The sequence below is a fragment of the Rhinopithecus bieti genome, unplaced genomic scaffold, assembly GCF_001698545.2.
Source record: "Rhinopithecus bieti isolate Rb0 unplaced genomic scaffold, ASM169854v2 scaffold_28055, whole genome shotgun sequence".
In the NCBI taxonomy this organism is placed as follows: Eukaryota; Metazoa; Chordata; class Mammalia; order Primates; family Cercopithecidae; genus Rhinopithecus; species Rhinopithecus bieti.
In genome coordinates this window covers 1,349,475-1,360,277 of record NW_016812914.1, presented here as the reverse complement: position 1 = coordinate 1,360,277, position 10,803 = coordinate 1,349,475, and the positions used below count along the sequence as shown (strand labels likewise).

General features: G+C 55.7%; 1 protein-coding gene across 1 annotated transcript in view; it reads right to left on the bottom strand.

The window, feature by feature from the left end:
* The window catches only part of SEMA6B (semaphorin 6B), a 15,616-nt gene extending 5,322 nt beyond the window's left edge, over positions 1–10,294 (bottom strand). Inside the window, exons 1-10 of the mRNA XM_017847146.1 lie at positions 9,935–10,294; positions 8,747–8,896; positions 8,434–8,557; positions 7,561–7,621; positions 7,352–7,414; positions 6,365–6,466; positions 5,851–5,941; positions 5,354–5,473; positions 4,455–4,543; positions 1,561–1,826 (exon numbers count right to left, since the gene is read on the bottom strand). Coding sequence (XP_017702635.1) covers positions 1,561–1,826; positions 4,455–4,543; positions 5,354–5,473; positions 5,851–5,941; positions 6,365–6,466; positions 7,352–7,414; positions 7,561–7,621; positions 8,434–8,557; positions 8,747–8,896; positions 9,935–10,163 — 1,295 coding nt within the window. The 5' untranslated portion in view covers positions 10,164–10,294. The remainder of the gene's footprint in view (positions 1–1,560; positions 1,827–4,454; positions 4,544–5,353; positions 5,474–5,850; positions 5,942–6,364; positions 6,467–7,351; positions 7,415–7,560; positions 7,622–8,433; positions 8,558–8,746; positions 8,897–9,934) is intronic.
* Between the last annotated feature and the right edge of the window lie 509 nt (positions 10,295–10,803).

The window sequence follows — 10,803 nt, the reverse complement described above, 5'->3', positions numbered from 1 at the left end:
GCTAATTTTTTGTATTTTTAGTAGAGACAGTGTTTCACCGTGGTCTCGATCTCCTGACCTTGTGATCCGCCCGCCTCGGCCTCCCAAAGTGCTGGGATTACAGGTGTGAGCCACCATGTCCGGCCGGCTTTTTCTTTTTTTGAGACCCAGTCTTGCTCTGTCGCCCAGGCTGGAGTGCAGTGGCGTGATCTTGGGTCACTGTAACCTACACCACCTGGGTTCAAGCGATTCTCCTGCCTCAGCCTCCCGAGTAGCTGGAATTACAGGTGTCTGCCACCACACCCAGCCAATTTTTGTATTTTTAGTAGAGACAGGGTTTCACCATGTTGGCCAGGCTGGTTTCAAACTCCTGACCTCAAGTGATCTGCCCTCCTCAGCCTCTTAAAGTGCTGGGATTACAGGCGTGAGCCACTGTGCCCGGCCCACAAGCAGTCTTTTTAAAAACGCAAATGTGGGCCGGGTACGGTGGCCCACGTCTGTAATTCCAGCACTTTGGGAGGTCAAGGAGGGTGGATCACGAGGTCAGGAGTTTGAGACCAGCCTGACCAAAATGCAGAAACCTCGTCTCTACTAAAAATACAAAATAAGCCGGGCATGGTGGCACGCGCCAGTAATCCCAGCTACTCAGGAGGCTGAGGCAGGAGAATTGCTTGAACCAGGGAGGCAGAGGTTGTGGTGAGCCGAGATCATGCCATTGCACTCCAGCCTGGGCAACAAGAATGAAACTCCGTCTCAAAAAAAAAAAAAACCAAACTGCCGGGTGCGGTGGCTCACGCCTGTAATCCCAGCACTTTGGGAGGCCGAGGCGGGTGGATTACAAGGTTAGGAGTTCAAGACCAGCCTGGCCAAGATGGTGAAACCTCATCTCTACTAAAAATAAAAAAAAATTAGCCAGGAGTGGTGGTAGGTGCCTGTAATCCCAGCCACTTGGGAGGCTGAGGCAGAGAACTGCTTGAACCCGAGAGGCGGAGGTTGCAGTGAGCTGAGATAGCGCCACCGCACTCCAGCCTGGGTGACAGAGCGAGACTCGTCTCAAAAACAAACACACAAACAAAAAAATGCAAATCTGATCTCATCTCTCTTGCTCTTCACTCTTCCATGGCTCCCAGTGCCCTCAGGAAAAAGTCCAGGTTTCTGCCTGCAGCCCACAAGGCCTTGCTTGATCCATCCCATCACTTCCCTACCTCCGTGTTGCCCATTCTCCCCTGGTTCCCTTCCAACACGGGCCCTCTCAAGATTCCTTAAATATACCGAACTCACTGCAGCCTCAGGACCTTTGCATGTGCTGTTTCTCCAACTTTGAACACCCTTCCTTCTTCCTCCATCTCACACCTGAAGTCTAGCTCCAATGTCCCCTCCTCCAGGAGGCCCTCCCTGCTCCTCTCCCCAAAGGCAGAGGATGAGGATATCTCTGGCCCAGTGCTGACCAAAGGGACTTAGAGGGTCACTGTCAGCTTGTCTCACTCCAGCCTGGGGCCGAGGCCTCTCAGGGGTCTAATCCAGTGGTGCCCAACCTAGGACCCTGGGCATATCTGAGGAGTGAATGCAAGCCCTCTCTACCCATGCCTACCAAATGCTCCCAGTTCGCTCCCATTGGTGGGCGCTGACCTGTTGCTGGGCGTGGAAAACACAGCCAGGACCACGGGCCGGCCCCCGAGGCTGACCACGCCTGTGACAGCCTGCAGCACGTTGAAGTAGAAGTGGGAGTCCCCAGGCACGGAGCAGTTGAGCCGCGCCTTCAGGAAGGACGTCCACTGCTTCTCCAGCACGCGGGGGGAGCCTCCCACGTCATTCTTGCACACTCGGGCCACGCGGGACACCACCACCTGGGCGTGACAGTGGACAGATGGAGGCCTGAGCTCTGTGTCCCAGGAAGGCCTGCTCACAGGCTGTGCCACCCGCCACCCAAGCCGGGATGGAGGAGTCTGACCCTGGCTCTGGCGGGACCCCAGCCAGTCACTGGTCCTCTCTGGGCACTGGCTTCCCTTGCAGAAATCCCCGGTGGGAATGTCAGTGATGATAATAGCAACAGTGACAACCATAATCATCACTGCTTCCATGAAGAAATGTTTTATTCTCACATCTCTTACACTCTTCCTGAGGGCTGCCTACTGATATCCCCCCATTGTACACATGGGGAAACTGATAAGAGGCACGGATAAAAGGAAGTGACTGGCCAAGGTCACAATAGTAGTTAGTGGCAGTCTGTGCACTTCAGCACTGCCTGGTTCCCTGGATGGATAGATGAGTGGATGAACAGATGGATGGATGATTACAATAGAGGGGTGAGTGGGTGGATGAATAAACGAATACATCTGAAAAAGGATGATAGATAATGAAGGAGATGATGACAGAGGACAAGGTTATTAGGCAGTTGGTACATAAGTAGATGGATGGGTGGCTGGATGGATGAACAGATGGATAGAGAGAAAGCTAGGTGAATGGATGGATGGATGCATGGATAGGTGAATAAGTGGATGAATGAATGGATGGATAAGTGGATGGGTGGATGGATGGATGGGTGGGTGGATAGAAGGAAGGAAGGAAGGAAGGAAGGAAGGAAGGGAGGGAGGGAGGGAGGGTGGGTGAGTTGGGTGAGTGGATGGTTGGATCAGTGAGTGGGTGGATAGATGGATGGGTGTGTGGGTGTATGGGCAGATAAATGGATGGATAGATGGGTGGGTGCATAGATGACGAGTGTGTGGATGAGATAGATGGATGCATGGGATGGAAGGGTGGATGGATGAATGGATGGTGGATGGATTGGCAGATGGATGGACAGATGAATGATGGATGGATGGATGGGTGGTTGGATAGGTAGATTGATGAATGGATGGGTAGATGGATTGGCGGATGGATGGGATGGATGGATGGATGGATGGATGGATGGTGGATGGATGGATGTGTGGATGGATGGATGGATGGATGGATGGGTGAGTTGGGTGGGTAGATGGTTGGATGGGTGAGTGGATGGATGGATGGATGGATGGATGGATGGATGGATGGATGGATGTGTAGGTGGATGGGCAGATAAATGGATGAATAGATGGGTGGGTGCATAGATGATGAGTGGGTGGATGAGATGGATGGATGGATGGGATGAAAGGGTGGATGGATGAATGGATGGGTGGATGGATTGGCGGATGGATGGGATGGATGGATTGATGGATGGATGGATGTGTGGATGGATGGATGGATGGATGGATGGATGGATGGATGGATGAAAGGGTGAGTTGGGTGGGTAGATGGTTGGATGAGTGAGTGGATGGATGGTTGGATGGATGGATGGATTGGTGAGTTGGGTGGGTGGATGGTAGGATGGGTGAGTGGATGGATGGATGAATGGATGGATGGATGGGATGGAAAGGTGAATGGATGGGTGGATAGATTGGCAGATGGATGGATAGATGAATGATGGATGGATGGATGGGTGGTCGGATAGGTAGATGGATGAATGGATGGGTGGATGGATTGGCAGATGAATGGGATGGATGAATGGATGGATGGATGGATGGATGGATGAGTTGGGTGGGTGGATGGTTGGATGGGTGGATGGATGGATGGATGGATGGATGGATGGATGGGTGGATGGGTAGATAAATGGATGGATGGGTGGGTGCATGGATGGGTGGATGGGATGGACAGATGGATGAATGGATGGGTGAATGGATTGGCAGATGGATGGATAGATGAATGATGGATGGATGAGTGGCTGGACAGGTAGATGGACGAATGGATGGGTGGATGGATTGGCAGATGGATGGGATGGAGGGAGGGAGGGAGGGATGGAGGGATGGATGGATGGATGGATGGATGGATGGATGGGTGGATGGGTAGATAAATGGATGGATGGGTGGGTGCATGGATGGGTGGATGGGATGGACAGATGGATGAATGGATGGGTGAATGGATTGGCAGATGGATGGATAGATGATGGATAGATGGATGGACTGAGGGATGGACTCATGGACGGATAGGATGGAAGGGTGGTTGGATGAACTGATGGGTGGATGGATGCGTGGACAGATGGATGAGTGCATGGATGGATGGATGGGTAGTGGGTGGATTAGTAGATGGATTACTGGATTCATGAAAGTGTGGGTGGGCTGAAAAACAGGCAGATGGGTAAGTGGGAGGGTGAGCAGGTAGACGGATGGACAGGGGATGAAGGATGGATAAGTGATTGTGGCTGGGTGGGTGGACAGGTGAACAGCAACAGCACCAGGTGTATCTGACTTCCAACTCAAGTCCCTCGTCAGGACTGAGTGCTCCACAGCTGCTCTATAGATGTCTTCAGGCTCAGGGCCTGATCATGGCTGGAAGGGAGGCCCTGGGAACCAGAAATGGAGGGCAGGACCCTCTTGCCCCATGTAGGCATTCATGGATCCACCTCTGCCCCCCAACTTCGCATGATCAGAGCCTCTCAACTCCATGCCCCACTGTACTGGCCTCACCTTCTCCAGGTAGTTAAATTCCATCGCGATCTCCCGGAAGAAGAAGTAGACATGGCTGCCCCACTCCACCGCATGGACAAAGTAAGGCTCTGCAGGAGAGGAGGGGTCAGAACTCAGCCCCTGACATGACAAAGGGGATTTCTGGGGCTAAGAATTCACTGGATGGCCGGGCGCGGTGGCTCAAGCCTGTAATCCCAGCACTTTGGGAGGCTGAGACGGGCGGATCACGAGGTCAGGAGATTGAGATCATCCTGGCTAACACAATGAAACCCCGTCTCTACTAAAAAATACAAAAAGCTAGCCGGGCGAGGTGGCGGGCGCCTGTAGTCCCAGCTACTCAGGAGGCTGAGGCAGGAGAATGGCGTAAACCCAGAGGTGGAGCTTGCAGTGAGCTGAGATCCGGCTACTGCACTCCAGCCCGGGCAACAGAGCGAGACTCTGTCTCCAAAATAAAAAAAAAAAGAACTCACTGGCTTTTATGGTGAAGGGGGGACCTAGGCTGGTTACCCAGGCAAAATGAAACAGACTCAGTTTGGTTTTCTGCAGGGGAAGGGAGGTCAGAAGAGCCTAAAATCGCTGTGTCTCTTGCTGCAAATGGTAACATCAACTATTTTTTGTTATCTTCCTCCCTCATGTGTTGAAGAGCTGAGTCCTGCTGTATCTTTTCTGTGGTTCCATTTTGGGCTTCTAAGCCACCCACTTCCAGCGGGTTCTACTTTAGATCCAACTAAACTTGTTCCTCTAGCTTTCCAGCCTTCAAAAAGGCCAACAGATTCCAAAGACGTGGTGGAAATCCTCCCACCAAGCTCCTCTGGGACTCTTATTCTGGTGGGGGGATTTGATGAATGTCAGGTTCTGGGCCCTGCCAGGTCTGGGCCCACTGCCCTTCCTGGTCTCACCTTTGAACCATTTGGAGTCGTGTTTCACGGTGCGCAGGGTGGGCCTGTCCCCGAGGCTGCGGTAGATGACAGCGTCAATGGCTAGGAAGTCGGTAACAGTAGCTGTGAAGAGCATCCCGTCTGGATGGGGTGGGTGGGGAAGGCAGGCAAGAGATGAGACCGCAGAGGCCAGGGGCTGGGTGGGTCGAAACTCGATTTTCTGAGACTGAGCCCTGAGCCTAGGGGAGCCCTGTCTCCAGGCTGAGCCCTGATCCCATGCAAGCCCCACCTCCAGCCAAGCCCTGACCTTAACTGAGCCCCTGACCCTGGCTAAGCCCCAAGCCCTGCTGAGCCTCAATCCCAGCTGAGCCCCAAACCTGGGCTGAGAGTCTGCCCATGTCACAGCTGGGATGAGTGGTCATCCAGCTGCCTTCTAAACGACCCAGACGCTGGAGTAGAAAACACCAGGTCTTGCCTCTGGCTGGGGCTGATCAGATGGAGGTTGGGGGGGTACTTACCAGAGAAGAGGGCAACATTGGCGTGCTTGGGGTCGTACGGGCAGCGGGCCATACCGCTGATGCTGTCTCCCACGGGCTGCAGGGTGTCTATCTGCAGGGACCATAGGAGCTGAGTGACAGATCTCCTGACCCTGCCTAGCAGCCTCTGGCTCCCTCAGCCCCCAACTCTAGGGAGAATCCTGGTCCACCATGAATTACTGTGTGACCCTGGCCACTCACTTAATCTCTCAGGGCCTCAGTTTACTGATCTGTAAATGGGTTTAAGAGTCGATCTCTAGTTAGACCTGCAACTGGCTCATTGTCTAAGTAGCTACGGCTTCCCTGGCCCCCTGTATAGGTCTCGTTTGGACAGCGGTGTCTCCTCTTGAGCTCAGGGGCAGGAGGCAGGGAGAGTATATCCAGGAAGGCTTCCTGGAAGAGGTGACATGGCCTGGGGAAAAGTCATGGCCAGCGGAGGTCAGGCGAGCAGAGGCCTGGAGGTTGGACCTGGGGCGCGGGGAGTCTTAAGACTCACGCTGTAGTTGGCGCACACTGGGTTGAAGGCGTTGGAACCGCACACAAAGAGCGTGGACTCGTCCCGAAGGAGCAGCACCTTTACGAAGTTTCGACACTCGCCCTGGGGTGGGGACAGGAGGAAGTGGGGAGCGCGATGTGGGCGTGGTCATGGTCACAGGCATGGCCAGAACCTGAGCTTTGTGGGTGGAGGGCCGGTCTGTGGTGTGCGTGGCCAAGTCTGGGGCCCTCCCTGGGGTGTGGTCAAGGCAGGGGCTGAACCTAGGGCTGGCTGGGGACACGGTGCGGCCCAGACAGGGTAACACTTTGTATCAGCAGTGCAGGCAAAGCCAGGATTGTGGGCATGGTCAGACGGTGGGCATAACCATGGCAACAGCAGAGTCCCAACCTGGGATGGAGGAGGAGAAGGATCCACTCTGGGTGTGGTCGGGGCCAATTGGGGTGGGGCATGGGCGTTTCCAGAACTAACTGGGGCGTGGTGGGCATGATTGGGCCCAGGTTGGGAGCATGGCCAGAGTTGGTGGGGTGGGCGTAGCCTGGGCTTATTGGGGCGGGCCAGGGGCGTGGTGGGGCGGGCAGGGCTGATAGGGGAGGGGTCGGGATGGGGACCTGATCGATTGGGTGGGATGTGAGCGATTGGCTGGGGTGTGAGCATGGCCTGGGCTGGTTGGAACGAGAATGCGGGTGGTGGTAAGACTGACTGGGGCAGAGGTGTGGGCGTAGCCAGAACTATTTGGGGCGTGATTATGGCTAATTGTGGCTAGGTTGGGGGCCGGGCTAGGACCAATTGAGTGGGGACGTGGCCGTGGCCATGGTTGTTTGGGGATGTGGCCAGGGCTGGCGGTTGGGCGTGGCCAAGGCTGACAGGGGGTGGGTTGGGGCGTGGCCGGGGCTGGCGGAGTGGGCGTGGCCTGGCCTGATTTGGGCGGGGCATGGGTAACGCCAGGGCTGATTCGCGGGGGCCGGGACCGAACCAGGGCCCACTCACCTCCTGTTTGCCCTTCATCCGACACACGTTTATGTCGCTGGGATTCGATCTCCAGGTCAGCTTCTACAGACAGAGAGCTGGTGAGGGGTACCGGGTCCCAGCAGCCCCAAGTGACCCCGTCATGCAGGGCCGAATTCACCCAGCCCCCCCCGTGCAGTGCCACGCCCCCTGGCCCTACCCCTCCACTCCCACCTGTACCCCTTCCTCACCCTCTGGTACTGCAGCTCCGTGGACGTGGGGGGCTCCAGCTCTACCCTGTAGAGGTTGTCCCTGGGGGAGGGGCATAGTTAGTGAGACATGGGGGCTCCACCGCTCTCTCCCGTTCCATCCTTCCCACTGCCAATGTGCCGTGCACACGGGGGCACGCAGGCACATGCCAACGTCTCTGACACCAGCAACTCCAGCGCCGACCACACCCCTCCTAAGGGCCCCAGCAGGACTTCATACCCTGCCCTCCACCTCCTGCCCGACACGCCCCACGGGCTGCCCCCAACACCACGTCCCATGGCCTTAGGCCAGGTGCCCCATTCGGCGCCTCCCGGGCGCCCACCAGTCTCTCCCTCTTCACACCCATGCCAAGGAAGTCGCCCTGCTCAACATCATTGGTGACCTCATGTGGTTAAGCCCAGTGGTCACTTCTCCATCCTCCTCATTCTCTCCAAAGCATCTGATCTGTCCGGTATCTCTCCTTCCTGGGATGCCCCTCGCTAGAAGCCCCGTCATCTCCCACTCGCTTCTCCCCACGACAGCTTCCACCTGGTCCAGCCTCATCATAGCCAGCCTGGAAAGCCCAGTCCCCTCCACCCTGGTCCTCTGGCTTCCATTCTCGCCCCCTCCCAGAAGGAGCCACCAGAGGGCGCGTGTGAGCACCTGAGTCAGGTCCAGTCCTTCCTCTAACTACAACCCTCCGTGGCTCCCACCTTCCTCTGGGTCAAAGCCTAAGTCCTCCCAGTGACCCAACAGGCTCTGCACGACTTGTCCCGTCCCCTCCCTGCACTCCCCTCCTCTCTCTCTCCCCCTCGCTCTCCCCCTCGCTCATTCTGCTTCAGTCACACAGGCCTCCTCGCTGTCCCCAGCAATACCTGTCCCCAATGAACAGAGTCCTGTTGACTCGCAGGACTCGCTGGATGTTGAGGTCTTCAGCACCTTCTGCGGGGGCGAGGCGTCCGGGTCCGCTGCCCACAAACACGGGATAGTGGTTCAGGTCTGAGGGAGGGGGTGGAGAGGGGTGTGAGCAAGGGCTGGGGGTGAAGAGAGGCTGGCCCGAGGTCATGCCCCTTCTAGGGGTGGCTCCTGAACTGGTTGAGTCCCCCAGTGGGGGCAGCAGACCCAACTGGGAACCCAGACACTCCCACGGGACTCCACCCCCCCCCCGCAAGACACCCCCAGACTCACAGTCCCTGGGGGCCACGCTGAGCGGCGGCGGCTCCTCAGGAAAGAGGCCGTGGGCGCCCCCCAGTAGCAGCAGCAGAAGTAGCAGGGCCGGGCGGGGAGGGGACGCTCGCGGGGTCTGCATGGCGAGGGCGAGGCGACAGGAGGTGACGCCTGCGGGTGAGGGGCGGCGAGGTGAGAGGCCTGCAGTCCGGCTCGCGGCCACAAGAGGGCGCGCGAGAGCCTCAGCCGCTCCTTCAAATCCCAGAAAAATTGCCCCCGGGGATAATAATTAATAATAACAATAATGGCAATAATAATAATAATGCACAGCACTGATTTAATTATCAGAACAGCTTTATGGTCACGTGTGCGTGAAAGCCCAGGAAACGACTTCAAACAAAAATGCATTCGGTAATTAAAAACTAATAATAATAATTATAATAGATACGAATATCCTAAAACACATATTTAAAACGCAATCTCAAAATACACGCATAAAATCCTTAGAATTAAAACACAAAATATTAAACTCAAAGGCAAAAAAAAAAAAAGAGACAAAGACATTTGGAATTTTATAAGCCACAAGCTGGCTGCGTGCTGTGGCTCACGCCTGTAATCCCAACACTTTGGGAGGCCGAGGTGGGAGGATCTCCCGAGGTCAGGAGTTCCAGACCAGCCTGCCTAACATAGCGAAACCCCGTCTCTAGAAAAAAAATACAAAAATTAGCCTGTCATGGTGACATATGCCTGTAATCCCTGCTACTGGGGAGCTGAGGCAGGAGAATCCCTTGAACCCAGGAGGTGGAGGTTGCAGTGAGCCAAGATCGCACCATTGCATTCCAGCCTGGGCAACAGAGCAAGACTCCAACAAAAAAAAAAAAAAAAAAAGCCACAAGCTGGGTATGACAGTACTACATAACTACAGAATCACAGAATATTCCCCATGCCAAGGGGCTCTGCGAACCTGGGAGGTCTGACCTCCTTCTCAAGTCCAGCCTTTTCATTCTCTGCTTGCATACCTCCATGACAGGCGCCTCACTACCTCTCAAGTGGGCCTGCTTCTCACTCCCATTCCAGGTAATTTTGCAGAAACTTCTAGGTGTGTGGAGTGGAGGCCCCCTCCCACCCAGGTAATGACACAGAAGCAGAATTCAACCTCTGAGCCCCCGCCCTCCACGCCTGAAGGTCTCAGTTCAGGGCACCCCCTACCAGAAAGGGGTACAGTCCAGGTCCCGGAGCCCCGAATGAGGAGCTCAGCAGCCTCGTCCTTCTGGGAAGTACTGGGCAAGCTCCGTGCCCATTTCCCTGTCTGAGCAGCAGGGGTATCCCCCAGCCCTGCCCTGGCCTTGTGGCTCAGGGATTCTGAGCCCCCGGAGGTGAAGGTGATTCGATCGGCCCTGGAGTGCCTGCCTCCTCCAAAAACAGGAAGACCTTGCATAGAGCGGCAGGGTTTCCTCTCCACGACCCTGAGCTTCCAGGATTTGTGACTCAGCGAACACCCGGATTCCACGTGTGTTCAGGGCACGGCCCTGTTTCCTTCAGAGTTTCCTTCCCTGGCTCCTCCCCTACTCTACAGCCTCCTGTGGCTCCCAGGGACCCTGAGTCCAGGCCCCAGCCTCTCCCTGGGATTCAAGGCCCCTGACCTCAGACTCCTCTTTGGCCTCCCCTCCCCTCATGTCACGGGCTCTTCAAGCCCCTACCCCAGAACCTACCGAAGAGCCATGTCTGCCCTGTGTCTTTAAAAAAAAAATGGCGGCCGGACGCGGTGGCTCACGCCTGTAATCCCAGCACTTTGGGAGGCCGAGACGGGCGGATCACGAGGTCAGAAGATCGAGACCATCCTGGCTAACACGGTGAAACCCCGTCTCTACTAAAAAAATACAAAAAACTAGCCGGGCGAGGTGGCGGGCGCCTGTGATCCCAGCTACTCGGGAGGCTGAGGCAGGAGAATGGCGTAAACCCGGGAGGCGGAGCTTGCAGTGAGCTGAGATCTGGCCACTGCACTCCAGCCTGGGCGACAGAGCAAGACTCCGTCTCAAAAAAAAAAAAAAAATTAATTAATTAATTAAATTGAAAAA